The sequence below is a fragment of the Bos taurus genome, chromosome X (assembly GCF_002263795.3).
Source record: "Bos taurus isolate L1 Dominette 01449 registration number 42190680 breed Hereford chromosome X, ARS-UCD2.0, whole genome shotgun sequence".
In the NCBI taxonomy this organism is placed as follows: domain Eukaryota; kingdom Metazoa; phylum Chordata; class Mammalia; order Artiodactyla; family Bovidae; genus Bos; species Bos taurus.
In genome coordinates, this window is record NC_037357.1 from 138803358 (window position 1) to 138827140 (window position 23783).

The window sequence follows — 23783 nt, forward strand, 5'->3', positions numbered from 1 at the left end:
GGCCTGATCTCCTTTAGGATGGACTGGTTGGATCTCCTTGCAGTCCAAGGGACTCTCAAGAGTCTTCTCCCCAACCAGGACCACCGCCATCCCCAGAGGCAGCCCAGCAGGGTTGTCACAAGCCAGCCCCAGCCAAACCCTGGGAGGCGGGCGTCCCACAAGGTCACAGGGTATTTCAAGAATAACAAAATCTAACATAGACTCACAGACGTGGAAAACAGGAAAATGAAGGAGAGATAAATTAAGAGAGAAATTAAGAGTGGCTCAGTGGTAAAGAGTCCGCCTGCCAATGCAGGAGACCTGGGTTCAATCCCTGGGTGGGGAAGATCCCCTCGAGAAGGGAATGGCAACCCACTCCAGTATTCTGGCCTGGAGAATACCCATGGACAGAGGAGCGAGGCGGGGCTACAGTCCACGGGGTCGCAAAGCGTAGACACGACCGAGCAACTAAACAATAGTAAAATGAGATGAGCACTCTCGAAAACCCCAACAGAACCGGCAGTTTCAGTCTCCCAGGGGGTCCCAGGACGGTAGGTGACACGCGCCCAGCATCCCAGGGCCAGGTCGTCCTGTGGACCCAGGGCTGGACCAGGCTTTGGGAAACTGTGGGTAGAAATTGACCAGGAGGGCAGTGCAATACCCGATGTGACCACTAGGTGGCGCCATAAGACCGCATCATTGTTGCTGTCCACTCCTAGGTCGTGTCCGACTCTGCGACCCCATGGACTGCAGCGCGCCAGGCCTCCCTGTCCATCACCAACTCCCGGAGTTTACTCAGACTCATGTCCATCGAGTTGGTGATGCCATCCAACCATCTCCTCCTTGTCACCCCCTTCTCCTCCTGCCCTCAATCTTTGCCAGCATCAGGGTCTTTTCCAGTGAGTCAGCTCTTCCCATCAGGTGGCCAAAGCATTGGAGTTTCAGCTTCAGCATCCGTCCTTCCAATGAATATTCAGGACTGATGTCCTGTGAGATTCATAATCTGACGCAGCCATAGTCCAAGGACCATTGCTGTCCCCAGAGGAAATCTAGCCAGGCTGTTGAAAGCCAGCCTGAGCCCAAGCCTGGGAGGCGGGTGTCCCACAAAGTCAGAGGGGGATTAAACACTGAAATATCTGAACTAGACTCCCAGACATGGAGAGCGGCAAAGTGGAGGAGATATCCCTTAAGAGTTTGGGATTAACGTGTACACACTACTGGTAAAGAATCTCTCTGCAACGCAATAGATGCAGGAGACCTGAGTTCGATCCCTGGGTCAGGAAGATCCCCTGGAGGAGGGCATGGCAACCCACGCCAGTACTCTTGCCTGGAGAATCCCATAGGCAGAGGGGCCTGGTGGGGCTACAGTCCATGGGGTCACAAAGAGTTGGACACGACTGAGCCACTAAACCACCAGCACCAGGATCCCCCCAAGTGTGAGCTCAGACCATCTCTTAGCCAAGCTGATTTTACCAAAGAGGCCTGTGGGTAGCCTGGCATTAATTTTGCATCACTCCCTGTTGATCTCCAAAAGACTTCTTTATGCACGTGTGGTCAGAGAGGGGTCTCCTGACTTAAGAGAAGGAGAAATCAGGGACCTGGCCTGGCCCCAGCCTCCTGCCTTCATTGTTCTGCTGGTCTCATCTTGGAGTCTATATCTGCAGGGAGTGAGTCTCCAGCTGTTTTATCCTGGGATGGGAGAGGAGGGTCCCATCTGTTTCCTGCCTCGCTCTGTGCTCCTAGGCTTCCTCCATCTCTTTGGAATGATGGAGGTGATGGTGGTGAGCTTGTCTCACATGTGAGCCTTTTCTTACAAGCCATCTAACTTTGCTAGGACTTCCCCCAGTTTTCAGTCTGCTGGAGAACTACTGCATATATCTATTGTAGGAATTAATGGATTCCACCCCCTCACACACACCTGGAACAGGAGGAGAAGGGGCCGACAGAGGATGAGATGGCTGGATGGCATCACAGACTCGATGGACAGGAGTTTGAGCAAACTCCGGGAGTTGGTGATGGACAGGGAGGCCTGGCGTGCTGCAGTCCACGGGGTCACAAAGAGTCGGATACGACTGAGCGACTGAACTGAACTGAACATCTGGGACCCATGAACCCCCCAGGTCCTGCCAAGACACACAGAGATTTCATCACTTCCTCCCCCAACTGATAAACAAACCCTCATGTATTTTTTAAGTTTTTTTTTTTTTCTTTTGATGTAGCTCATTTTTAAAGTCTTTATTGAATTTGCTACTATATCGCTTCTGTTTCACATTTTCATTTATTAGACTGCAAAGCACGTAGGATCTTACCTCCCAGACCAGGGATCGAACCCGCACTCCCTGCATCGGAAGATGAAGTCTTAACCACTGGATGGGCAGGGAAGTACCGAGACCATCAATTTTTATCAAGCCCCACCGTGCAGGGAGCAAGGACTTCCGCCTCTACACAGAGGGCATCAATACTGGTTGAACTCGGGTCTCAGCATCTCCTAGCTGAGCAGGGTTTCAAACGTCAATTGGAAGCCTCAGGTCTGCAAGCCACTTATCAGAGTCCACATTTCATCAGCAGTCCCCTGATGCAGGAATTAGGTGAAATTTTATCCACCTGAATCGACACTTTTTTTTTTTTTTAAATGAAGACTTATAAACCCAACCATTCAAAAATACACTGTTTCTTTTCCTGTGGTTCCTGTAGTCCTGTCATTGGCTGACAGTTGCTGCAACAAAGGTTTTTGCAAGTGCAAAAGTCTCAACTCCTCCTGGGAGCTGTGTTTGTTACTTTATTGCCTGATGACCATCTTTCCAAAAGCGCTGAAGTGAACGCGGCTGTCTTGTGGAACAAAGACGTTATCCCAGGAATGTCAGCAATGTTTCCTTGTAAAGCGACCCCCTTCTAAGAGGCAGGCAGACCACAGCTTCTGATCTTTCCATGCAAGTCTTTTAGGATCAGTGCTTCTGTTCAGGCAGAAATGCAGCGTGCTCTGTGCTTAGTCACTCAGTCGTGTGTGACTTTCTGTGACCCCACAGAATGTAGCCCTCCAGGCTCCTCTGTCCATGGGGATTCTCCAGGCAAGAAGACTGGAGTGGGTTGCCATGCCCTCCTCCAGGGTATCTTCCAGACCCCGGTCTCCTGCACTGCAGGCGGATACCTGACCGTCTGAGCCAGCAGGCAAGCCCAGAAATTCAGTACGTCTAAAATATTAGTTTAAATTTATTAGGATCATCCACAGGAAAACCTTACCTATTTTCCACTGAGGTTACCCATACGAAACTTTGAAAGCATCTGGATAAATTAGAAAAAGGCACACCCTAAAGATAAGCACCAGGCAATCCTAGAGGAAATCAACGCTTAATATTCATTGGAAGGACTGAAGCTGAAGCTCCAGTGCTTGGGCCACCTGATACGAAGGACTGACTCATTGGAAAAGACCCTGATGCTGGGAAAGATTGAAGGCGGGAGGAGAAGGGGACGACAGAGGATGAGATGGTTGGATGGCGTCACCGACTCGATGGACGTGAATCTGAGCAAACTCCCGGGAGATAATGAAGGACAGAGGAGCCCTTCGTGCTGCAGTCCACGGGGTTGCCAAGGGTCAGACACGACTGAGCGACCGAACAGCCACAACCATAAGAAAGCTGAGAGAGCAAAGCAAGAAACCACCCACTGAAAAGACGAAATGCCAGCCGGGTCCTAAGGCGACACCTTGCTACTCTGGAAACTTCCCGTTTTAGTTCGTTGGCTCTTCTCGCTTTTTATCCTTTGCTTTATCTTTTTTTTTGGCCCCCCCAAATGAGCAATTCTGTTTGCTCATAGACTAACACGTGGGCTCAACCTATAATCACAGGAACCTACCAAGAAGGATACTTACGCGAACTTCAACATCACCCAAAGACACACACACACTGAAAACCACGCTCAACCAGCTGCCACAGACCCAGACAGCAAACGGACGGTTTTTCAGATCGGCTTTTCTGAGCAAGAATTCTGGGATCCAGGAACGGGACCCGTGACCAAGCTTCAGGGCTTTTGAACACTTGTGACTTCACATGCAGCTCCGGGAGACGGGGCCCCCAGATCCATCACCGTCCGCAGGAGATAGACGTGGTCGGGGGAGAGAGGGGGCGCGTTCAGGTGAGCTCCCTATGATAAAAACGCACATTCGGGCGTTCAATGATAAAAACACATGTTCGGGCGTTCAAAGGGATGTCGAGGTGGCGGGCAGTGAGTGTTGAAGTCATTCAGGCAACTGAGTCAAGCCAGAGAAAGACAGCGTCCAAAAACTCCCAAGAAGGATGCTCTGTCTTGTATTATGAAATGCTGGCCGGCTTCCAGCTTGCTCTAGGATTACCGCCCCACCACCACCCCCGAAGATCTGCAGTGCGTTTAGAAAGGCATGCACACACACACCTGTTCCATAAGCCCATGTAGACACAGAGCAGCTTGCCAGGACATCCACGGCGTCTCTGGTTGGACCACAGCCAAATGCTTTGCTCAGACACGTGAAGCCAGACGACGAGGAAGGAGAGACTTGGATGCTTCATTCTGTTAGTCACCTGGGAGCCCTGCATCACAGGGTCGGGGGGACCCTTCCTGGTCTCGGCCACCTGCCCCAAGCCCCTGGGGCTGTCCTCGCCCCTGACTTCCCAAATGCTACTGCCAGCTCCAGTGAGAACCCACCCAGGGGACGCGCCTGTCGCTTAAAGGATGTCCACTCATCACTTTGCTTGTCAAGAACCTTTGGAGGGATGTAGTGGGGATTTGGGGTTCGTACATGCAAATTAATATATGCACGCGTGCTAAGTCGCTTTAGTCGTGTCTGACTCTTTGTGACCTCATGGACTGTAGTCCGCCAGGCTCCTCTGTCTTTGGGATTCTCCAGGCAAGAATACTGGGGTGGGTTGCCATGCCCTCCTCCAGGGGAATCTTCCCAACCCAGGGATGGAATCCACATCTCTTACGTACCATGCATTGGCGGGTGGATTCTCCACTAGTAGAAGCCCAGACTAATAAATTTAGGATTCATAAACAAGGTTCTACTGCAGAGGAAAGGAAGCTATATTTAGTACCCTGTGGCCAACCATCATGGAAGGAATATGAAGAGCTATATAGACATATAACTGCATCATTTTCCTCTATAGCAGAAAGGAACATGATATTGTAAATCAACTATAGCTCAATAAGAGTAAAAAAAAAAAGTTTTTTTTTTTTTTTTTTCTTAACTTTGCATCTAAACTCCTCAGCTAGTCATTTCAGCATCTTTCAACGCCCCCATCCAGGGGGTGAAAAAGTGAACGTGTTAGCCGGTCAGCCGTGCCTGACTCTTTGTGACCCCATAGACTGAAGTCTGGCAGGCTCCTCTGTCCGTGGGGTTCTCCAGACAAGCACTGGAGTGGGTTGCCATTCCCTTCTCCAGGGGATCTTCCCAACCCAGAGATTGAACCCTGGTCTCTTGCATTGGAAGGGAGATTCTTTACCATGTAAGCCTTTAGCCTGTTTGACATATAATCTGCTTCACCAGCCAGCATGTGTGTGCATGCGCACACAATCACACACACACACACATTAGAGTTTCCTCACAAGGTGGCTGCTCACTGCAGGCAGCGCCTTCTGCCATATTATAACCCACCGGATTTCTTAAGGATGCCCATCGCATCCACCCAGTCAAACTCAGGACCGTGTCAGCAGTGGCGACCTGCAGTTTGAAAACCATCGCAGCAAAGCCAGGAGGAGGGCACGTCTGTCCACCCACGATTTCCTTCTAAACTTCAAGTTTCCCTCCAGGGAGGCTCTGGCCAGGATTTCCAGATTGGATTTTACACTCGGGGGCAAGAAAAGGTGTTAGGCAAACGTACGCAGATGGAGACGGTTGGATGGCATCGCTGACTCGATGGACGTGAGTCTGAGAGAGCTCTGGGAATTGGTGATGGACAGGGAGGCCTGGTGTGCTGCAGTCCATGGGGTCAAAGACAGTTGGACACGACCGAGCGACTGAACGACAACAACAAATTCCTGCTCACCGGATCCTTCCTGGGGGCGACTGTGTGTACAGATACTTAGTATTCCTCCTTCCAGGTGGGCTTGAGACGTCCCCCTACTTGTAAATCCTGCCCATCCAGGTGCGCCCATCTCCTACTTCCTGCACAGACGGCAGACCCATCCTGGCCTCCCGGAGCCATCATCGAGGGCTCCGTCTTTGGCTCCAGCAGGCACCCTCTGCCCCCCACCTTATACCGTCCTGATGGGGAGACCGTAGTGGGAGAGGCGCGGCTTCAGCAAGGGGTCCAGGGTCTCTCTGCAATCCACAGGGGAGTCTTTCCTGCCCTGGGTTCACACCAGACCAGAGCCTCGCCGTGCAGTCACCCCACACGTCCTGCCTGCATCCCCACTAAGGTCTCATCACAGGAGATGCTGCTCCTGGAGAGGTCAGGTCCTGCGTCCTGCCCGCCAGGCTCTGGAGGCCACGGCTGCCTGTCGCTTCAGTCACATCCGACTCCCTGTGACTGTATGGACTGCAGCACGCCAGGCCTCCCTGGCCATCACCAACTCCCAGAGTTCACCCAAACTCACGTCCATCGAGTCAGTGATGCCATCCAGCCATCTCATCCTCTGTCGGCCCCTTCTCCTCCTGCCTTAGTGAATTCCTTCTCCTTTCCTTGGGCCTGCGCCTTGTGGCCTAAAGAAAGGGGTGTGTGTGTGTTCCGGGACAGCATCCGGTTCCTCACCCACACGGCGCCCAGGAGACTGGGAGACACACGTCTATGGAGGGAGGTTTCCAGCCCGGCAGGGCAAAACCCACATGGCTATTCCAAGAGCTGCAGCCCGTGCAGTGTGCTCCCCACCCCACCACCCTCTATGTAAGGACGCTCTGGTTGAACCCAAAGCCCCCCACCCCAGTTCAACCACAGGCGAGAAAAGAGGAGGAAGGGGCTGTCTTTCTCCATCAGCTGACCCTCCCCCTCCCCCGGACACAACCCTGAATCCCACATTCCTGTCATTACAGCTCAGGGCACCAGCTGTCAGTGTCGGATGGGGCAGGGGGCCTGGTGGAGAGTTAGGGGTTTGGGACGGAGAGAATTAAGGACGGAGGGGTCACGCGGAGAGGTGTGGACTCGGGGAAGACACATAGAAAGACGGGGGAGGGGGGAGGCCACGCGGAGACGCAAGATGGGGAGACAGCCAAGGCCGAGACAGCGCGCTAGGAGACCAGAGCGCACAGGCGCAAGGGGCGCGAGGGGGCACGTGTGCGGGGGGTGGGCGAGACTAGGGTGCCGCGGCCTCCCATCTCCGGGTCTGCGGCGGGCGCTCCCCCTCACCACATCACCCCACCCTGCGGAGAGGCAAGCAGAGGGAGTTCGCCAAGGCTGAGACCGCGGGCGCGAGGTGACCGGGGCGCACAGGCACCAGGGGCGCGCGGGAGCGCGCGTGCGCGGGGGCGCTGGGCAGGGGACGCGGCAGGCGTCGCCCCCCGACTACCCCCCGACCACCCCCCACCCCGCTCCGCAGCCCCTCCCGCGAGCGCGCCCCCGCGCGCCCCGCACGGCCGCGCGCTGCGCCCCGCGAGGGGCCGGGCTTCCATCCACCTGTCAGTGCGCGCCCGCCGCCGCCGCCGCCGCCCAACTTTGCGGGGACTTGCCGGGGCGCGCCGCCTCCTCGCGGCCGTCCGCGTCCTCGCCCATGGCCGCGGCCCCCGCCCGCCCGCCGCCCGCCCAGCCCGGTGGACGCCGGGCGCGGTGAGCGCAGGGCCGAGCCCGGGGTGGGCGCTGCGGGGTGGGGGTCTCCCCGCGCGCAGCCGCCCCGGGAGCTGCCGCGGCCGAGCGGCGGGGGCCCTGCCTCGCTGCCGCCGGCCGCCCCCCCGCCGGAGCCCCGGCACGGAGCATTGCGGATGCGGCGCGGGGCCGGCGCGGGGCTCCGGGCGCGCTCGGGGGTCGTGAGCGCCGCGCCCCGCGCCCCCGCCCGCGCGCCCCGCCGGGGCCATGCAGTCGCTCATCTCGCCCGTGACCAAGGCCATCCTGGTGGCGCTGTTCATCTTCGCCATTCTGCTCATCCTGTACGTGATCCTCTGGTACATCTGCCGCGATGTGGACTGCGACCACGGCATCTGAGCGCCGCCGGCCCTGTGCCCCGCCGCGCTGAAGGGCGCCCGGGCGCCCGGCATGGGGGCCGCGGGGCCAGCCGGCGCGCGCCCCCAGCCCGGCCCCGGGCCCCGCCGCGCGGCGCCCGCCGCCCGCGCCCCCTGCCCGTGACCTTCACGACGGACCGGACGGAGCGGGTGAGCGCGCTCGGGCGGCCGCCCTGCGGGGCCAGCCAGGGGCGGGGGTTGGCGGCTGAGGGGGTGTTGGGGGGGTACGGAGAGGAGCCACAACTTCGCGCAGGGCGCGGGAGCCGGGCGCGGGACCGTCCCCGGTGGGGCGCTGCGCCCCGGGACTCGCCGGCCAGCGGGAGGCGCTAGGCGGGGAACGCACTGGGGCGCCTTGGGTCCCTCCGAGAGGCTGGGCGCTCCCGCCATCGGTCACCCCCTGCGCAGCGGCCCGGTCCGAGCGGTACCGAGCGCCCGGGGTCCCCCCTCCCCCAGCCCGTGGCTCGCGGGAAAAGCGCTCGAAAGCCCGCGGATCGCCCTCCTCGCGTTCCCGGGCACTCCCAAGGTGGGTGCCACCCCGCTGGCTCGGGGCTTCCTCCCGCGTCCACCTCCCTATCCCCACCCCAGAGGAGACGGAGAGAAGGGAAAGCTTTGCCCCACACCAGGGCTCCGGGAGCAAGTTTGTGACTTAAATAAAGATCTTGTTAGCAAGAACATTACAAAAAAAAAAAAAAAGATAGCATTCCTCCGGAGCGTTCCTCTACAAAAAGAACGTGTGAGCAAAAACACCCAGCTGAAATAGACTGCCAATTTATGCATCCGCAGAGAGCTAGGTCGTCTTCCTGGGGTAATCAGGGCAGGAATGGGGGCGGCGGCGGGGGGATGAGCCGCGGGTGGGGGGAAATGTTTTGGGTCCTGGCGGTCATGTGCGAGCTGCCTCAACCCTCAACCAGTTCTGCTCTGTGCAATTCGCGCTCCGGGGTGTTTCTCTGCCTCTAAGCCGTTTCCAGCCCCCTGAGGGTTAAGGAGACCGAAAAGGCAGACAGTGTCTCCTGCTCCCCAGGAATGGTTGGACAAACCCCCCGACAGGAGCCAGAGCGTCTGGTTTGGGGCCATCAGCCGTGTGCTGTGCGTTCTCTCCTGGGTCCTCTGGGTTTTCTCCTGTGGTTAAAATTGGTGTCACCCTAGTCCAGCGTCTAGCGCTCTGCGGCTTTTCACGCTGTGTATCCGCCAGGATCCAGTGTCTGGGCCCCAGGAGGGAGAGGAAGGGAGACCCATTTTTAAGTAAACAAAAGCACTGTTGGGTTTTGGGTGGGGGAGGACTCAAGAAAGACCCCAGGAAACCCAGCCTCCCCTCCCCAAACACACACACACACACCTTGTAAAGCCGTCCTAAAGGCGTTCCGTGGAGCTGGCTCGGGGAACCTGTCTACTAAGATGTTTATCTCCTACACCTGTAAATGGCCTGTCCCAGCTTCCCAAGACCCCCAGTCCCTTCCCCTGCCCGCCCCCCGCCCCCACAACGTCCCCAGCTCAAGAACCAAAGCCTAGGACAGACTCTAAACAGACCAGGCTAATACTTGTCAATGTCTGAAGCAGCATGTCAATTTCTGAAGCTCTCCGGTGCTCTAGCTATCAGGTGACATGAGCTGGGCAGAAACAGGATGAAAAGGTGTTCCGGATACCTTGAAAAACTATTCCTCCCCCTCCTCATCATCGGAGAAAGGACCTCACACGTCCGAGCCTCACACACGGCACGCGGCTCAAATGATAACAAACACACGCTCTGCAGGAGGTCACAGTGGGACAAGCAGAGATACTCCAACATCTAGACGTCGTTCAGACGCCTAAATTCTAAAATCTAAATCTAAGGGAAAAAAAAAAAAAGATTAGATACCCGAATCTGAGACGAGCCTGGAGAAGGTTGCTGGGATTGAGGGGCGTCCCTCGTGGGAAGCCCCCCCTCCTTTCTGGGAGGAAAACACAGTCGATGGGGAAAAGAACCCAAATTATGTAACCATGACCATCCTTGGGGGGGTTTCCTGACGGTGGAGTGTCGGTCCCCGCGGCCACGCACGCACCCCAGAGCCCCGGGGCCCCGTTCCCATCTGGTTGATACACTGTTGGCCTCTCTGTGGGTTCTTTTCCTCTCAGGCCTCTTCAATCCCAGCAGATGGCTGTCCCTTCCGTTTCCCAGAAAAGCCTTCCCATCCACCTGCATGTCACCTCCACGACCCAGGAGACGTGTCTCCTGCACTGCCGTCCCCGAGTGTCTGCAGAGCGGGGCACGGCAAAAATCAGGGCAGGAACCCAGGATTCAGACAGGCTGGCGGGTATAAAGGCAGCTGCCCCGTGGTGGCTTGGCGGGTGAGAGGGAGGTCAGAGGAAGGGGCATGTGCAGAGGTGCAGAGCTCATTCCCTTTGTGGTACAGCAGAAATTAGCACACTGTGGTAAAGCCACGCTGCCCCCGATAAAGTAAATGCTCTTGCTGTCAGATAGGAATTGTCACAGTACATAGACACCTCTCCCTTCCAAATTAAAAAAAAAAAAAAAGACCAGGGTACAAGGACAGCGCTTTAGACAAAATGAAACCTTGGCCTTCCTGTTTGCCGTGGCCTCTGTGATCTACAGAAGACCTTCCCAAATGGGCTTCGGGATCGCTGCCAAGAGCCCCATTTCAGGTACAGAAAGCAAGGTGGTTTGCCGCCCAAGGTCACAGGGCTGGGAAGTTCGGAGTCCCCGGCAAAGGACAGAGTCACCCTGGCAGCAGACGGGGTCCACTCGGGAGACCTGTCCCCTGCTACATCCATCAGTATATCTGTCCACTCCTCCACCCCTTCTCCACGGGAGCTCTGAGACCTGGAGGTGGAGGTCTGCGGACCCTGTGGCTGTAATCTGTCTAAAGAAAATGCAGCCTCTGCCAAGGATCGTTCTCGGGGGGTCCAGACAGATGAATCGCAAGCCCACCCAGGTCGCTGGTCTGCAAGGGCTGGGGAGAGAGTGTGACAGGGTGCCCTGTCTCCTTCTGAACTTTCTCCGGGGTGGGCAAGGAATGCAGAGTGCTTGCCAGAAAGAAAAGAAAAAAAAAAAAAGAATGTGGATTCCTATAAATAGCACTTGCATCTAATAGTCCCCGAGAGCGTGTTACAAAGTTCCAGACAGTGAAGAAGGATTATTATTTACATCGCGTTTTATGCTCCTGACAGTAACATGAGCCCAATGATTATCTCAATTACACAGAACAGAAGAAAGAAAAAAAAAAAGAGACAGGCTAAAAAGAAAATGGTTACGTAACTTTCCTAAGATCACAAGGAAAACAGGATCAGTCACCAACAGTCTCCACGCTCTTCTCCCCGCGGACCTGCGTGCACACGCACCTGTGTTTGTAAACAAAAGCTGTGTCGGTCCTGAGTGATGGGAGTCAGACAGAGAAGGAAAAATATCCTGTGACATCCCTTAAGTGCGGAATCTTAAAAAGAAATGATGCACACGAACTTATTTGCAAAACAGAGACTCACAGACTTAGAGAACGAACTTATGGGAGGGAGAGTCAGGGAGTTGGGGATGGACGTGGACGCACTGCTGTATTTAACACGGAGAACCAGCAAGGACCTGCTGTCCAGCACACGGAAGTCTGCTCAATACTCTGTAATCACCTTATGGTTCCCAGGGGGAAGAATCGGGGAAGGTATAGTCAGGGAGTCTGAGATGGACATGGACACACTGCTGTATTTCAGATGGAGAACCAGCAAGGACCTGCTGGACAGCCCACGGAACTCTGCTCAGTACTCTATAATAACCTTATGGTTCCCAGGGGAAGGATGGGGGAAGGCATAGTTAGGGAGTCTGGGATGGACACACTGCTGTATTTAACATGGAGAACCAGCAAGGACCTGCTGGACAGCACAGGGAACTCTGCTCAGTGTCACGTGGCAGCCTGGATGGGAGGGGAGTTTGGGGGAGAATGGGATACATGTACATGTCTGGCTGAGTCCCTTTGCTGTCCACCAGAAACCATCACATCATTGTTAATCAGCTATTCCCCAGTACAAAATGTTTTTTGTTGTTTAAAAAAAGCCAAAACCTGCATTGGTTGCATTTCCATTCAAAACAGTTTTAAATTGTGTTTCTATCTTAACCTATTCCTTACGGTTTAAGAATAATATTGTTCTGTTACGGTTTTTTTTTTGGGATACACTACAAATTAACTGCTTAATGCATATTTCTAGGTGCTGTTTTTCAGTCTCTTAAGTTGTGTCAGACTCTTTGTGATCCTATGGACTGTAGCCCGCCAGGCTCCTCTGTCCATGGGATTCTCCAGGCAAAAACGCTGGAGTGGGTCGCCATCTTCTCCTCCAGGGATCGAACCCAGTTTTCCCGAACTGCAGACAAGATTCTTAACGGTTTCGATCCACCAGAGATTGTGTTGAGACACCTCCAGACTTCCCATCTGCAGCTTCTCTCCCCCCATTCCTCAAACTGGAGGGTCTCCACAGAGGCAAAGAGAAATCTCAGCTTCTTTCGAAGATCAGTTAGCTGTTGGAAGTGAGCTCCTTGAGTCTGCAGATAAGCGTCACAGAAAACAGAAACAGAGCCTGCAGGACCTACAAGCAGGGCGTGTCGATGACACGGATAAGGAGGCGGTTTGTCAATCAGAGAGGAAAGAACTTTCTGGGACTTCCTTGCAGGCTCAGACCGAGGTTCGATCCCCGGGTTGGGAAGATCCCCTGCAGGAGGGCCTGGCAACCCACTCCAGTCTTCTTGCCTGGAGAATCCCACGGACAGAGGAGCCTGGCGGGCTGCAGTCCACGGGGTCTCGAAGGGTCAGACACGACTGAGCAACTAACGCTTTCCTGGGACTTCCCTGGGGATCCAGAGGTAAAGAATCAGCCGGCCAATGCAGGAAACAGACGTTCAGTCCCGGGTCTGGTCAAGGAGCTAAGATTCCATATGCCACAGGGCTCTCACGCTGCCAACTATAAAAATAGATTTTCTTTAAGAAAAAGAAAGAGCTTCCTAACACTTAAGCTCAAGCAGCACAGGAGCAGACAGGCCCAGAAGTGGCTAGAGGTCTTTGTTTTATTGTTGGCGTTCAGTTGCTAAGCTGTGCTCAACTTTTTCGGTGTTTTTTTTTTTTTCCGTCTGGGCGGTTACGTTTGCTCAGGATGTGTGACCCAGGGTGTGGGGGGCGGGGGCGTGGTCTCAGCTAAAAACTTTGGCTGCAGGGGTTTCATACCCCATTAGCTGGGCCACACACCAGCCGGCCTCCCACGGCATGCCGTATCCCTGAAAAGCTAGAGTCTATGGGAGAAGTAAGCGTGTCATAACTCCAGATAAGTGACTTCGGGGCAGGAAAGAATTGGGTATGGAATCTGATTCTTGCTCGTCTAGCTATTTTCAGCTTAAAAAAAAAAAACAAAGGAGGCAGAGAATGTTTGTCAAACCATCACGATGCCTCGTACCGTAGCTGTGGTTCCCATTTTTGCTTCACTTCACAGATGTTCACCCTTAAAATGGTCTGAGTTGCAGATGCTCCTAAAAGACGTGGGCACGAAGAGGTAATACTTGGCAGGTAATGAAGATACTCAGTCCTAAAGGAAATCAGTCCTGAATATTCATTGGAGGATTGATGCTGAAACTCCAATAACTTTGGCCACCTGATGCAAAGATCTGACTCATCGGAAAGGACCCCGATGCTGGGAAAGATTGAGGGTGGGAGGAGAAGGGGACGACAGAGGATGAGATGGTTGGATGGCATCATCGACTCAGTGGACATGGGTTTGGGTGAACTCCCGGAGTTGGTGATGGACAGGGAGGCCTGGCGTGCTGCAGTCCATGGGGTCGCAAAGAGTCAGACACGACTGAGCGACTGAACAAAAACAAATGAAGATAAGAACATCTCACCTGTAAGTTTCAAGACGCTGTATTCTCTGTGTGTCAGCCTACACTGAGATTGCGGAGTGAAATGGATCCGAACCTGGAAGGTGCAGGGGAGAGTTCTCGTCAGGGGCGGAGGCCACATGGCTGGTGGGGCCCCGAATCAGTGTCTGAAGCCCGCAGTCCAGGCTCAGATGCTGGGCTGTGCACACAGGGATAAGACAGTTCATTCGAAGAGGTGAACAGCCCCGTGGAATGTCCCGGGACTCCCCGAGTGGCTCAGATGGTAAACAATCCACCTGCAATGGGGGAGACCCAGGTTCAATCCCTGGGTCGGGAAGATCTCCTGGAGGAGGGCATGGCAACCCACTCCAGTATTCTTGCCTGGAGAATCCCATGGACAGAGGAGTCTGGCAGGGTTACAGTCCATGGAATCACACAGAGTCGAACACAACTGAACCAACTTAGCATACATGGAATGTTCTAGACCCCTACTGTGCCTTTGGAATCAATTTGTCTCTAAAAGGCAGTGTTTCCATAAGTCACACCCCTCCCCCACCTCCAACGCCAACACAGGCTGAGTCTGTGCATCCCAAATGGAATCTAAAACTTGACCTTCTGGCCGCACGGGGTCTACACCCTTCCCCGTTTCTCGCTGGGAGGGGTGTCTTTTCCCCAAAACCCACGTCCCCACCCTGATTCGACAGACATCGACCCACCACTGTTCTTTCCAGCAACGCCCAGCCTGCCCTCGACTCCCACCACGACCGGGACTTTTGGAGAAGAGCTCAGCTTTCTTCCGGAGCCAATCCAGGGAAATGACTCGGGACGCCAATTTGGCAAATGCGGCTTTTAGCTCAAAATAGCGAGAGCAGAAGGCGACAGCTGGATGGGCCCCTCGGAGGCAATTCCATAAGGATGCCCCAGATAGTCCAAAGCAGACAGGAGCCTTCTCCGCTGGTGGGGCGAGGGGTCAGACGTATGTGTGTGGAGAAGTCCGGTACACTGGTTGTTCTCAGCGAGGCATTCACACCTTCTCTCCGCAGTTGGAATTTTTTTCTTTTTAATTAACGTATTTCCTTATTTCTGGCTGCACTGGGGGTCTTGGTTGCTGAGCCCGTTGTTTGTCTAATTGCGGCGATTGGGGACTCCTCTCTTGAGTTGGAATGTTTGTATTTTCATTGCGGTGGCTTCTCTAGCTGGGGCTCCCGGAGTCCAGAACGCAGGTCTGCGGTTACGGAGCATGGCCTTAGTTGGTCTGGGGCCTGTGGGATATCGGGGGCGACAGAGGATGAGATGGTTGGACGGCATCACCGACTTGATGGACGTGAGTGTGAGCAAGCTCCGGGAGTTGGTGATGGACACGGAAGCCTGGCGTGCTGAAGTCCACGGGGTCGCAAAGAGCCGGACACGACTGAGCGACTGAACTGAACTGATATGGAATCTGCCCAGACCAGGGATCGAACCCATGGCGTCTGCATTTGCACTCATAGTCTTAACCACTTAAGACCACCTGGGAAGTTCCTCCCCACCAATGATTGGCTTTTAAGGGGCTGAGAGCAGGGATCACAATTCATTAAGCATCTCCTGTAGGTTTAAGGTTGGTTCATGTGCTCCTTACAAATCCCCGGGAGGTGCTGTTGGGTTTTCCTCTGCGTGGTGAAAACGAGAGTCCAGGCACGTGGTCTGTGGGAATCTGAAGGGCAGCCTGCCAGGGTCAGCAGTGGCTGAGGAAGGGCCATCTGGGCCTCAGTCTCCATGGGACCAGATGAAAGCCTGTCCCGCCCCTCATTTGCCTCCCGGTGGCTCCTTCGATGCCTGAGCATGCCCGGAGGTACTGGTGTTTGCGTGAGTGTGAGGACGGTTGAAGACCTGGGTTGACCAGTCGCCCGGGGTGTCCATGGCCGGGATGGGGTGATAACATTTATAAAAGGTCAAACACACCCTTGACTCTATCTGTTCAGGACACTCTGAGCAGCTTGCTGTGTCACACCTTACGCTTTCCTACAATTTTTACTGAAACATACTTTGTTCACAGTGTTAACAATAGTTTCAGGCATACGGCAGAATGATTCAGTTATAAACACCTGCGTGCGTGCTAAGTCGCTGCAGTCGTGTCTGACTCTTTGCGACCCCGTGGACTGTAGCCCGCCAGGCTTCTCTGTCCGTGGGGTTTCCCAGGTGAGAATTCCATTCTTCCCTCTCTCTCTCTCTCTCTTTTGTCATCCTTGTTTTTTGATGTGTGCATGACAAAGCCCTCAAGTGTTACCACTTGAGGTAACTTGATCATCTCGAAATCTCCTGAAATCCTTTGATTTTTATCAGCACTGTGATTTGGCCAGCACCGCGATTTTGAGAGACGTGGGTCGCCTCATCAAAGAACCATCTGTCCTTAAGCCTTCCTTGTTTTTTAGTTTTTATTAACTTAAAAAAAAAAATGTGGCCACATTTCAAGGCACGTGGGATCTTTCTTCCCCGACCAGGGATCAAATCCACATATCCTGCATTTAACCACAGCACCACCAGGGAAATCCCTTTATTGACTTACTTTGAAATTTCCCGTGACTTCTTCAGGCAGATTGGAAAGAGTTTGGGATCCATCTGCTCGTGAAAAGTAAAATTTCACTGTGTTTTTTTTTTTTTTTAAGGAACAAGCATCCTAAAGTTTTACTCTGTTTGAAGTTCATTTTGTTCTCTGTCATCTTTTTCTTTTTTTTTTCCTTGAAATGTTTCTAGAGTGAAAGTCTCTGAGTCCTGTCCAACTCTTTGCAACCCCACGGACCACAGCCCACCAGGCTCCTCTGTCCATGGGATTCTCCAGGCAAGAGTACTGGAGTGGGTTGTCATTCCCTTGTCCAGGGGATCTTCCCAATCCAGGGATCGAACCCTGGTCTCCTGCATTGGCAGGCAGATTCTTTACTGTCTGACTCACCAGGGAAGACCTGTTTTTTTTTTTCTTTCTTTTTTTTTTTTTTTTTAAATAAAAACAACCAAAGGAATTCTATTTAGGAAATAATTATTCGTCTCCTGGAATGAAAGCCTCTCCCCTGTCTCTTCTTCAGTGCTCAGGGCTTTATTTAGTCTGCTGAGCTATAAAGAGAGGCCACTTTCTGCCAGAGCTGGGTGACCTGTTTCAGGGCCTATATTTGCCCGTCCTGTTTGGCGTGCCCAGCCAGCCTCCTCTCTGTAAGAGAATGAGGTGAAACCAGGGGAGGCCCGGAGTTGGCCTGGAAACCAGGATGTCAGCTTCCATCACTAGCACAAAGCCCCAGGCTTCTGAATTGCTGTGGTGCAATCGCTCAGTCACGTCCAACTCTTTGCGACCCCATGAACTGCAGCATGCCAGGCCTCCCTGTCCATCACCAACTCCCAGAGTTCACCCAGACTCACGGCCATCGAGTCAGTGATGCCATCCAATCATCTCATCCTCTGTCGTCCGCTTCTCCTCCCGCCTTCAATCTTCCCCAGCATCAGGGTCTTTTCCAATGTGTCAGCTCTTCGCATCAGGTGGCCAAAGGATTGGAGTCTCAGCTTCAGCATCGGTTCTTGCAGTGAAGGTATGTGGTTGCTCAGAGTCGTGTCTGACTCTTTGTGACCCCAGGGACTGCAGCCCACCAGGCTCCTCTGTCCATGGGATTCTTCAGGCAAGAACACTCCAGTGGGTTGCCATGCCCTCCTGCAGGGGATCTTCCTGACCCAGGGATCGAACCCACGTCTCTTGCCCTGCAGGCAGATTCTTTACCGTCAGAGCCACCAGGGAAGCTGGACTTTACGGGGTTGTGAATGGTGGAGTGTCTGGTTGGGACTGACAGGTGAGCCTCCTTGCAAAAGCTGAAGTAAGCAGTGCTGTGTCTGGGGCAGCGGCGGAGCTCAAAACCTCAGAAACGTGTCCCTCTTGCGGCCCTGGAGGCTGGGTGCCCCCAGGCGTCTTCTGGCAATGAGGTGAAGGCGCTGGTGGGAGCGCTGATAAGGGCTCCTTCCCGGCCTGCTCGACGGGGGCCCGCTCGGCTCCCCAGCCTCGAGCGCACAGCGGCACTGCCTCTGCTGGGTCCCCAGCCCCGCCTCCTTCGTGGGAGGAGCTTTGCGATGCCTCCTACGCGACCCGATGCCCCCGCGTGGTCTCCCGGGCTGCAGATCCTTCCCTGCCTCCCGTCTCAGGGGTCCCTTCTGGAAGCAGCGTCGGGGGAGTCGGGACCTCACACCCCCCGTGGGGCAGGGACCCGGCCGACCGCAGCCTCCACGTTCCCCGAGGCTCGTGTTCACCGGGCCGCAGAGCTGAGACGGGCGCCCGACCCGGCCCTGGGACGCGCTCGCTGTCTGTCTCTCTGTCTGCCTCTCTGTCTCTCCTTGTCTGTCTGTCTCTCTGGCTCTCTGTCCATCTTTGTCTATTTGTCTCTGTCTCTCTCTCTCCCTGTCTGTCTCTTCCTGTCTGTCTGTCTGGCTCTCTGTCTCTGCTTGTCTGTCTCCCTGGCTCTTTCTAGGCCTCTCTCTCTGTGATTCTCTGTCTGTTTCTTTCTCTCCGTCTCTCCTTGTCTGTCTCCGTCTGTCTGTCTCTCTGTATCTCCTCGTCTGCCTGTCTCTGTGGCTCTTTCTCTCTGTCTCTATCTCTGTCCTCCTGTTTCTCTCGCTGTCGTTTTTTCCCCATGGCCCTGTTTCCCATCACTCTCTGTCTCCCTGTCTGGCTCTTCCCCCGTGTCTCTCCTTCACTGACTGTCTGTCTGTCTGTCTCTCTTTCTCTCACATCATCCACTCCCTTCCATCAGGCCTGTAGCATCAATGCTTGAGAGTCCCTTGGACTGCAAGGAGATCCAACCAGTCCATCCTAAAGGAGATCAGTCCTGAATGTTCATTTGGAGAACTGATGCTGAAGCTGAAACTCCAGTCCTTTGGTCACCCGATGCGAAGAGCTGACTCATTGGAAGAGACCCTGATGCTGGCAAAGATTGAGGGCAGGAGGAGAAGGGGACGACAGAGGATGAGATGGTTGGATGGCATCACCAGCTCAATGGACATGAGTTTGAGCAAGCTCCAGGAGTTGGTGATGGACAGGGAGGCCTGGCGTGCTGCAGTCCATGGGGTTGCAGAGTCGGACACGACTGAATGAGTGAGCAATGACATTCTGAAGGCTGGAGTCTGAGAGCCAGGTGTGGTCAGGGCCGTTTCCTCCTGAGGCCTCTCTCCGGGCGTGTGGACGGCCGTCTCCTCCCTGAGTCCTCACATGGTCCTCCCTGTGTGTGTCTGTGTCCCAACCTCCTCTTCTCATGAGGACCCCAGTCCTACGGGATCAGGACCAGCCTAGTGACCTCATTTCACCTTCATTCTCTCTTTAAGGACCGTCTCCAAACACAGCCCCATCCTTAGGTCCTTGGGTGACGCTTTCAACGTCTGAGTTTTGGGGAAGACTTAGTTCAGCCCAAGCTTTCCAGCTGGAAGCAGACGATAAAGCATCTGCCTGCAACGCAGGAGATGCAGGTTTGATCCCTGGATCAGAACGATCCTGTGGAGAAAGAAATGGCAACCCACGCCAGTCTTCTTGCCTGCAGAATCCCATGGATGGAGGAGCCCGGCGGGCTACAGTCCATGGGGTCGCAAAGAGTCAGAGGTGCCCAAGCACACGTGCAAACTGACAGGTCAGCCCATGGTGCTCAGCAAAGACAACTTCCAAGAGCTTCCTCACGACCCCCGGAGGCTGCAGTCTTTGCTGGCCGTGGCTGGTACCGGCTCTGAGTGTAAACCCTTGGCTGGGGAGATGGCAAGGTGATTGGATGAAGGGACAGCCTGGTCTGTGCTGGATCAGACGTCTGGGCAAGGAGCCAGGAAATATGTGTAACTGCTGTGTGGGGCTGGGGAGCCTTCTCGGGGACCCTTGCCCGAGGTCTCAAGGAAAAAGAGGAGTTCTCCAGAGACGGCTGGGGAGATAGTACTCACACACACGCATGCACAGAATTGCTGGGGTGCCTAGCGCCCCATTTCTGCATTTTTTCCCCCGGAAACCCCATATTTACAGGATCTAGAACAGGGCTGTCCAAAGGAAAAACAAATACGAGCCACTGAAGTCGTTTGCAATTTTCTGGCAGCCGGCGAGGTCCAAACTTCCAGTTGAAAAATAAATAAGTTGAAAAATAAATAAGTACTAAGACTTTTATGCAAACACGATAAAGATTATAATATGACTTATACGGAAGCCGTTAAGAGGAAATCCTGAGAGTCCTCTTCCCAAGAAAGACATTTGTATCCGTTTCTTTAATTTTGTATTTGTACAAGATGATGGATGTTGACGAAACGTGTGGTCATCATTTCATGATGTATGTGAATCAGACCTTTATTGTGGACATCTTATACTATCCTGTGTGCCAACTGTATCAATAAATGTGGAAGAGAAACATTGGTGTGCTAAGAGAAACATTTGTCTGGTAGCCATGAAAAAGAAACTAGAATGGTAATGATGAAGTCAATTGAAACAATGTATTTGACCTGATCTCTATATCAAAATAGTATCATTATACACACACACACACACACACACACACACACGCATGTGTGTGTAGGTATACAAAAACAAACATGTCAATTTACATAGTAGTAGAGGTATGTGTTTCTATTTTTTAACACACAACATTTATAGAAATTTATGAAAGCATCTATATTCTTTGGGTTTCCTAGGTGGCATGGTGGTAAAAAACTTGCCTGCCAATGCAGGAGACCGAGGAGACGTGGGTTCGATCCCTGGGTCAGGAAGATGCCCTGGAGAAGGACATGGCAACCCACTCCAGTATTCTTGCCTGGAGAATCCCACAGACAAAGGAGCCTGGCAGGCTACCGTTCATGGGGTCACAGAGAGTCAGACACATACACAGACTGTGAAGTATAAATTTTATAGGCATGTACGTACCTTCCGTATGTAATTTACTAAAGCTATATTTTAAAATTCTGTAGTTATGTACATGCACTTAGAATTGTCTAACCATCATGTACAAGTAATATCCAGACATACATAATTTACTAGAGTTATATTTTGAAATTCCATACTTCTGTACGTGCACTTAGAACTCTCCGTCTAACCATCAGTAAGAAGCTCAGCATCCTGTCTTCTTTCTTCGTTTTTATCATTACAAAAAAAAAAAAAAAAAAGTGTCTGCTGTGTTAAATGTTAGTTGGTTTGATCACCCCAGGATCAGACCCGCATCTCCTGCATCGGAAGGTGGTGTCTTTACAGCGGAGCTACCAGGGAAGCCCTCGCCTCACGCTTGTTGGGAAGATCCCCTAGAGAAGGAACTGGCAACCCACTCGGGTACTCTTGCCTGGAAAATCTCATGGACGGAGGAGAAGCCTGGTGGGCTACAGTCCGTGGGGTTGCAAAGAGTCGGACACGACTGAGCGACTTCACTTTCTCTTCTTTCTTTTCTCTTCACAACCCCCTTAGGGCCTCCGAAGGGACAGAGAAACCCTGGTCGTCCTGGACTCTTCCGTTCCTCCTGTCTTCCAAGTAGAAGACAAGATGCCGTGAGCAGATTCCCTGCGTGGACCACGGGCGTGGCCGCGACTCTGATGTGGCTGGAAGCAAGATCCAATGCCTGAGGGTCCCTGGATGGGCCCTCCTTTGCGAAACCGGCATGCCATCCCAGGGGTGCAGGGTGGAGGGGGGACCCCCTGCGAGGATCCAGCCCATCTCCCCATCACCCGTCTTGCGAAGCCATCACGAGGCGGTCAGGACCCACGAGCCGGTGTCAACCTTCCCCCGGGGCGGGGGGCCATGCTGGCATCTACAACCTCCATCCATCCCCCCGGGGTGGGGGCGTTCCCACCCAGCCCCGCCCACCTGGCCCGTGCCTCCTGGGGAGTTTCATCCGCCTCGCCCCCGCGCGCAGTGATAACTCTCCGGGTGGGGACCCTGCCGCCCAGCGGGGCCTCCCACGGGAAGGCTCTCCGCTTACTCCCGGCTTGACGCGTCCGGAGGACAAGCAGCTTCAGATCGCACCATCACCGTTTCCGGCAGGCGCCGCTGCGGTCCGACCCTCCTCACGTCTCAGATGCAGCCCCGTTCGTCTTGACAAACGCGACGCGCGCCCGGAGCTCTTCGGCTTCGTCCCGTACGTGCAGGAGAAAGACGCCCAAGGGATCCCAGCTGCTCTCCTTGCCGACGCTCCCCACTCTGAGGGGTTTAACCCGTCTGCCGCGAGAAGACACCCGGATGGGGAAGAAAAGAGAGTGACCCTGGAAAATACAAGATGCTGGGGACTTTGCAACCGGGACAAGAGGGTTCTGGGACCTCCCCCAAAACGCACCCGGTAGCGTCGTCTCTCTCTGGGACTCTCAAGGATGCCGCAGTGATCTTTCCACGTTGCACCATGGATAAGACTTGTGGGAGCCCTTCCAGGCAGCCACGGAGGACTCCGGAGCATTTATTGTTATTATTTTTTTTCCTGTCTGCTCTGTTTAAACCGAGAGGGATCCAGGTTGACGGTGGAGGTGGGCCCCCCGCCCTGGGGGGTGCGTGTGTGTCTGTGAATGTCCCCGCCGATGCCGACCCCCAGCCCCCACTGACCCGTTCTCAAGCTGCTGATGAGCGTTTTCTACGTCTACCCCCCACCCACCCCCCGCCCCCCAAGCGCTCCGTCTTTCTGTCCCGCGGGTGTGGTCTGTGGCGCCTCTGTTTTATCTCGTCTCGTGGCTTCTGCCTGCCCCCTGCGTGGAGACGGGCAATAAAGAGAAAAGCTATTCCAGACATTATGGCTATTCCAGAAAATAAAATATTTTTGAAACCGCACATCAGGGCTATGGCTCTTTTGTCTCGTGGTGGGCTAGTGGGCTGCTAACCCTTGGAAGATGCATGGAGAATTCATTTATTCTGTAGACGATCAAGGGAAGGTGTTTCTTTTCTTCCCCCCCCCCCCCCAAACTTTAAAATTTTCATCTTGTATTAGGGTTGTTGTTGTTCGGTCAATCAGTCATGTCCAACTCTTTGCAACCCCATGGACTGCAGCATGCCAGGCTTCCCTGTCCATCACCAACTCCCGGAGTTCGCTCAAACTCATGTCCATGGAGCCGGTGATGCCATCCAACCATCTCATCCTCTGTCGTCCCCCTTCTCTTCCCACCTTCAAACTTTTCCAGCATCAGGGTCTTTTCCACTGAGTCAGCTCTTCACATCAGGTGGCCAGAGGATTGGGGCTTCAGCATCAGTTCTTGCAAGGAATATTGCTGGGGTTTAGCCAGTTTACAATGTTGTGATGATTTCAGGTGAATAGCAAAGCAACTCAGCCATTCCCCCTCAAACAGCCTCCCGTCCCGTGGAAGTCGCTCAGTCCTGTCCGACTCTTTGCAACCCTATGGACTGTAGCCCGCCAGGCTCCTCTGTCCATGGGACTCTCCAGGCAAGAATACTGGAGTGGGTTGCCATGCCCTCCTGCAGGGGATCTTCCCGATCCAGGGATGGAACCCCTGTCTCCTGCATTGCAGGCAGATTCTTTGCACTCGGAGCCGCCAGCCTGCCAAATAACCTTGAGAACGAACCTTTTTGAAAGCAAAGGGGGCTGCTGCTGCTGCTGCTGCTCAGTTGCTTCAGTCGTGTCCGACTCTGTGCAACCCCATAGACGCAGGATTGTCTAATTAAGTCGCAGCCTGTCCGTTTATCCTGGAAGGCTAGTGAAGAAGATAAGAATTTACACTGTTCTTTCAAACATTATTATGTTGAAAAAAAAAAAATGATCTTGCCCCTCTTGGGGAACTCTGCACAAAGGCTGTAAAGAGTTGGTTATAGGTCGGAGTTGTGTGTCCTGGGGCGGCGCTGATAAGGCGGCATGACAGTCGTCTTTAACGGTCACGTGAAAAGTCTGGACATGAATGGAA

The 23783-nt window shown here is 54.0% G+C and overlaps 1 protein-coding gene across 1 annotated transcript; it reads left to right on the plus strand.

Annotated features, from left to right (window-relative positions):
* The first annotated feature begins 7850 nt into the window (after window positions 1-7850).
* LOC132344373 (uncharacterized) lies at window positions 7851-22701 on the plus strand. Its single transcript, XM_059883942.1, has 2 exons — window positions 7851-8248; window positions 21358-22701. The coding sequence occupies exons 1-2, from the start codon at window positions 7862-7864 to the stop codon at window positions 21439-21441; spliced, it is 471 nt and encodes a 156-aa protein (XP_059739925.1). The 5' UTR covers window positions 7851-7861; the 3' UTR covers window positions 21442-22701.
* The last annotated feature ends 1082 nt before the right edge of the window (window positions 22702-23783 follow it).

Bases quoted from the DNA above. Each gene is read 5' to 3' on its own strand.
- LOC132344373 (XM_059883942.1), top strand. From the start codon at position 7,862: ATGCGGCGCGGGGCCGGCGCGGGGCTCCGGGCGCGCTCGGGGGTCGTG. The intron at 8,249-21,357 runs GTGAGCGCGCTC...CAACCCCCTTAG, and splicing joins CGACGGACCGGACGGAGCGG to GGCCTCCGAAGGGACAGAGA.